The sequence below is a fragment of the Pseudophryne corroboree genome, chromosome 10, assembly GCF_028390025.1.
Source record: "Pseudophryne corroboree isolate aPseCor3 chromosome 10, aPseCor3.hap2, whole genome shotgun sequence".
Classification (NCBI taxonomy): domain Eukaryota; kingdom Metazoa; phylum Chordata; class Amphibia; order Anura; family Myobatrachidae; genus Pseudophryne; species Pseudophryne corroboree.
The window spans coordinates 232,815,685-232,821,684 of record NC_086453.1 but is presented as its reverse complement, the minus strand read 5'-3'; the positions used below and the strand labels follow the sequence as shown (position 1 = coordinate 232,821,684).

Genomic DNA, 6,000 nt, shown 5'->3' with positions numbered 1-6,000 from the left:
GCATCTTCCTCTTAATATATCTCTCTCTCTCAGCAAATAAATACAGGAACCGGACTAGAAGCACCTCCATCATCGTCTGGGACAAAACAGCAACTCGCAACTGTGTGTCTCTGTAATGTGTTATCTAGTTTTGGGGGAGGGAACTTTCTCATTCATGATGAGTCACTAGTCTGTTCGTATGCTAAACAGGTTCAGCCTTGAAGACATCAAAAGGGGCTGGCCTGAGCTTCCTGTCCACAACCTGTTTCTGTAAATGTTTATTGCCCTAATAAAAATGACTTTAGCTTTCATACATTTAATCATTACTATTTGTTGCAATGTCCTACAACTTAATAACAAGTATCAAATGAATCTACACATTAATCTGCTTGCTCTAATACCAAATATGACAGGTGTACCTTGCTTCGTTCAAATAATACACATACATGACATTACTTCATTATATAATTTTAAATCATTATGATGTCTGGCGCTTGATATTATTATAATCATGTGCTGTATGAAATAAGTGTCGAATCCATCTCTGTGGCATGTCCGTGTAAATGCGTGTGTTACCATATATTGCTGTGCTCGCTGCGCGTATTTGCAAGTATAGCGACTTATATGTGTGGAGTCTGTATGTTCTATGTAATATATTTTTTTACTTCGACAGCAGGGACGGACCAGTTTCCAATTCCCAGGTGCGACCCGGCATTTGCGATGTGAAAGCGGTATGAGTAATGTGGAGCAACCATAATGCTCAGTGATGTGTGCAGCTACTCATTACCACCGCGCAGTGTCCCTCACTGAACTATCACTTCCTGTCTTAGAAAACCATTTATAATTTAATAATGTTCTATGTTGTACAGAACGTTGTTAAAACAATAAATAACCCAATATCTCCTGGAGGTTTATGTGGTGCATAAGGTGGACCAAGCCTCCCAACAATAACTGCAGTGATGGTGAAAATACATGGTCTCTGCCACCCCTGACACAACATTTATTTATTGTTGTACCATCACAATCACAACAGCACATTTCAAAAACTTAAACCCCCTAACTGTTTAAGGAAATGATTGATGTGTCAGAACAAACACTCCAGACTTTATAGGAACCATCCCCCCAGTTACACCCAACTGTGAACCATAATGTTACCTGGCATTCTGGGACCTAATAATACATGTTAATGTATAATCAAACAAAGACTAACCAGGTAACACAGGGAAAACAGTCTAGCAATATCATGTAACAATTTGCTCCGCTGTTGTGAAGGAAGCCAACAGATGCATTTCAGGACACAGCCAAATCAGAATGCACGTAACAAACTGGAAGCAGGCGAGTCTTCTTATTGCGAAACACTGCTGTTATTAACCTATAGACAAGGCAAGAAAATAACCAAACAGAAACAAACTAAAATGCCTTGGTTTGCTTTACAGACCAAAATTTTATTATACATTTTTACAAAACAAAGAATAAAACAACAACAAAAAAGTAACAAATAAAAATATCTAAAACTCAGTGGCTTTTCTGAGGCACTTGAATAAATAATTTGCCAAAACACTGAGGCAAAGAAAAAAAAAAGGATTGTTCTGTCATAATAAGTTACTGTAGGTGTGCTCTCCATCACAAGTGCACTTTGCTCACTGCTCCTTCACACTTCTACCTCCCTTCTGGAGCTGGCTCGGGGCTAGGCAGAACTGGGGGCAACTCCAGACAGCCATGGCCAGGGAATGGAGACAAACAGTGCTGTCCTACAAAGACAGAAAAAAAAAATTGATAAAGCACATAATTGCTGCATACACCGTTTATGTAATATTGAAAGAAATCGGAAGCACTTCTAGAAGCCAGTAAACACGGCTGAACAGTACACACCCCGATATATAAAGAGTTTTCCAACTTTATCTTTTGTATTCTATGGCTGTTCAATTAGCCCCGAAGCCAGCACTCATCTGGGATTTTTTTCACCTGCCTAAATCAGGCAGGAAAAATAATTCCAGATAAAATGCCCCATTTTAGCAATTGCAGCCGTAAAAAAAACAAAAAACATAGGTCCGGGAACTTAACCCAATTTTTTTGTGTTTTTGCTCAGAAAATTACTTTTTTGGGCTAAAAAAAAACAACGGGGGATAGTTGAATAACCCAGAAAAAAAAATTGCTGAAAAAGCTTAAAAAACAATTGAAGTTCCCACTATGTGTTTTTAGCCATTTCTTTATAGTTGTTTATTTTAGCGGCCCTGGTTTATTCGATAAGTGACACAATTCTGCTCATCACCTGTGTGTCATATGTCATATACTAGGGCAGCAAATAAAGTCTAGGAAAGCTCTGACGAGAGAGAGAGAGAGAGAGAGAGAGAGAGAGAGAGAGATAGAGAAGCATATAGTTAAAAAGGATGATGCATATATACAGCAGTGCATGTATCTAGTACAGACTGCAGGTCAGACACATCTTTCTCCATAATGGTCTGTACAGATGTGCATTATCACACTTACCCTTTAGTATTTGTGCATTGTTAAAACCGCCAACTATTATCTGCCAGCATTGCTAGAACTTGACATGTGTGTGCTTCTAATATTCAGATTCTCATAGACACAGGCAGAATCATCATTAACCCTGTCAATAAGACATAAGGAAACAAGTATTTAATCATAACATATAAATATACATATATCTCTTCTGAAATTACCCTTTTCCTGCGCGTCACTCAATCCAAAAATAAGAACAGCACCTCACAGTGAGTCTTGTTAGTAAGACCCCATACACAAACACCTTAAATAACACTGAGAGGACGCTCTAATAGTCAGCTAAATAGACTGCCTATAACCAGCAGCAAAACAATTATTAACCAGTTTAAACTACTACAATCCATTCGATGCTTTTACATTCCTAATGTGAACCTTATGTGTAATCCAGAATATTAAAATACTGTCCCATAAATTGTCTGAGGAGGTCTATAACTTCTTAAGGAGCTCTGTAAGCGCACCCCCTTACCAATAAAAATCACCCAAAAGCATGAGGGCCAGAATAGAAATGTATAAAAAAAAAAAAAATTATAATATTTTTTTTTTTTAAATAAAACCAAAATTTTCACTAGTTTGACATAAAATCCTCTTTACTTATACAGTATTGTACACTGCTGCTAAGAGTCCAACCCCCTTGTATTAGAGGGTGTGGGATCACAATGGTGCGTCTCTCAGCTATAACAAAATGCATTTCATCTATTGCCAAGACATCAGGGGTACATCTTTAATAGGTGCACTGAATGAAATCAAGAAAAATACAAGTATGCCAGAAAAAAATAGTCCACTGAATGGATGCCCCATGATAATAATCTTAATTTTTGTGCTATTGCACCTTAACAGTTTACAAATAAATAAGTAATGTGGTCTGTAGCACACAAGTACCACACAGGAGAAAAAAGGCATCCCACCTTAAATCAAACTGTGCGTCTCCAGTGTCCATCTATCTATAGCTGTGTATATTATACACAGGTTCAAGTTAGGGCATAGAAGCTTTGAAAGGATTCCAGTAATTTAACTAGTTATAGTATTTGTATTGCTGCTTTGTAGGACCAGTATATTTAGTTGACTATTAGCGTGCCCTCCCAGTTTTATTTCAGTGTTAAGTACGAGAGGCAGGAGAATAAATACAGTGCACACTGCATAACTGCATCTGCTGGCTGGCAATGCATGCTGGGGATTTTAGTTCCACAAGTGTCACAGGTTGTACAGTCTTGAAGTATATATTATAGCTAGGTCTTTACCTACCAAGAATCTGACTAACACCTGCCCATTGGGCTATTAGTAACAAGACCTGTACACTATATGAATAGAAAAATTAGAGATCTTGGTTACATATATTTAGCAAAAAATATGATACGCCTCCAGGGCCACTTCAAGGCATCTCTATTACTGGAGGTACCTAATACTAAGTATAAGTCCATGGCTTGGACCCCACAAAGCTGGCTCAGGCCCAACTACCCCAGGGCAGCACACCATTGAAATACTAAAGTGTTAATATATGTTAATAGGAAAGCCAGCTTTGTGGGGTCCGCATCCTGGACTTATACTACGTATCAGGATCTCCAGTAATAGAGACGCCTTGAAGTGGCCTTGAGGCTTACCATATTTTTTACCAAATATATGTAACCAAGGGGTGTAGTATGGTATGCCAGCTGTCGGGGTCCCGGCACACAGCATACCGGCGCCGGAATCCCGACCGCCGGCATACCGACAGCGTGGCGAACACAAATGAGCCCCTTGCGGGCTCGCCGCGCTACGCTATCTATTCTCCCTCGAGGGGGGGTCGTGGACCCCCCAAGAGGGAGAAAAGGTGTCGGTATGCCGGGTGTCGGGATTCCGGCGCCGGTATACTGTGCGCCGGGACCCCGACAGCCGGCAAACTGAAAACCACCCATTACCAAGATGTCTAAATTTTCTATTACCATACAGTGGCAAGTCTTGTTACCAATAGCCCTTAGGGTGCTTGGGAAAAACACTTGTTTTTTCTGGTCTAGAACCCCCTCCCGCAGCACCTGAGGAATGTTACCAGTTTGATTAGAGCAGTTTGCCATTATATATTGTAACACCTACACACTGGCAATTCCAGTTCATCGGTATGGAGCTGAAAGCTGCTACATATACAGTCTTGAATAGCTAAAATGCTTAGGACCAGAAAAATATTGGATATCGGCTTTTTCCGTATTTTGGAAGATAGCTTGGGGATTGGAACCAAGTAGAAACACAGAATGCATTTCTGTTTCATTTACACCTTACACACAGCCGGAATGTCATTTTATATAATAGGATTTTAATTACCTAACGTTAAATCCTTTTCTCGTAGTCCATAAGGGATATTGGGGAATCTAGTACGATGAGGTATAGACGGGGTACAGAGACATTTCTTCAACTGGGTGTGCTGGCTCCTCCCATTTATGCCCCCTCCCACAGGCAGTTAAAGGTAAAAACGTGGCCGAAGGAGAAAGGATATATATGAGAGCAGGAAATATGATAACAGAGTGGTGGGCTTTACATACCAGCACACCACTAACATATAACAACCAGCAACGGCTGGTAACGACAACAGCTGAACAGGTAACCACAGAACAAGAACCTGCAGAAAAGTTAACGCACAGAGGCTGGAGCCCAATATCCTTTATGGACTACGAGAAAAGGATTTACTGGTAGGTAATTAAAATCCTATTTTCTCTAGAATAAATAAGGGATATTGGGGAATCTAGTATGATGGGGACATCACAGAGCTTCCAGAACGGGCAGGAACTTGCGGAGACTGCTGCAGCACCGCCTGCCCAAACTGGGTATCCTCTTTGGCCAGGGTATCAAACTTGTAGAACTTCACAAAAAAGTGTTCTTCCCCGACCAGGTAGCAGCTCGGCAAAGTTGTAAGGCCGAGACTTAACGGGCAGCCGCCCAGGAAGAACCCACTGATCTCGTAGAGTGGGCCTTCAGAGACTTAGGAACAGGTAAGGCTGCCGACACATAGGCCTGTTGGATAATAAGCCTAATCCAACGAGCAATGGACTGTTTTGAAGCAGGACAACCCTTTTTCTGTGAATCATAGAGCACGAACAAAGAATCTGTCTTTCTGATCCGAGTCGTTCTCTTGACATAGATCTTCAAGGCTCACACAGCATCCAATGCCTCTGGAAGAGCAGAAGCGCCAGAACTGGACGGAATCACAATAGGCTGATTCAAGTGAAACGCAGAGACCACCTTCGGAAGGAACTGCTACCTAGTCCGGAGCTCTGCTCTGTCCTTGTAAAAGACCAAGTAGGGACTTTTACATGACAAGGCCCCCAATTCTGAGACACGTCGAGCAGAAGCCAGGGCCAGTAACATTACCGTTCTCCACGTGAGGTACTTGTTTTCCACCGTCATCGGGGGTTCAAACCAGGAGGACTGTAGAAAATCCAAGACTACATTCAGATCCCAGGGTGCCATAGGCGGCACAAAAGGAGGTTGGATGTAGAGTACCCCTTGCAAGAACGTCTGAACTTCTGGCAA

The 6,000-nt window shown here is 41.3% G+C and overlaps 1 protein-coding gene across 1 annotated transcript in view; it reads right to left on the bottom strand.

Moving 5' to 3' along the window:
* Positions 1-1,395: 1,395 nt before the first annotated feature.
* The window catches only part of LOC134966421 (tyrosine-protein phosphatase non-receptor type 11-like), a 373,757-nt gene continuing 369,152 nt past the window's right edge, over positions 1,396-6,000 (bottom strand). The window contains exons 15-16 of the mRNA XM_063943146.1: positions 2,470-2,590; positions 1,396-1,730 (exon numbers count right to left, since the gene is read on the bottom strand). Of these exons, the coding sequence (XP_063799216.1) occupies positions 2,506-2,590 (85 nt within the window). The 3' untranslated portion in view covers positions 1,396-1,730; positions 2,470-2,505. The remainder of the gene's footprint in view (positions 1,731-2,469; positions 2,591-6,000) is intronic.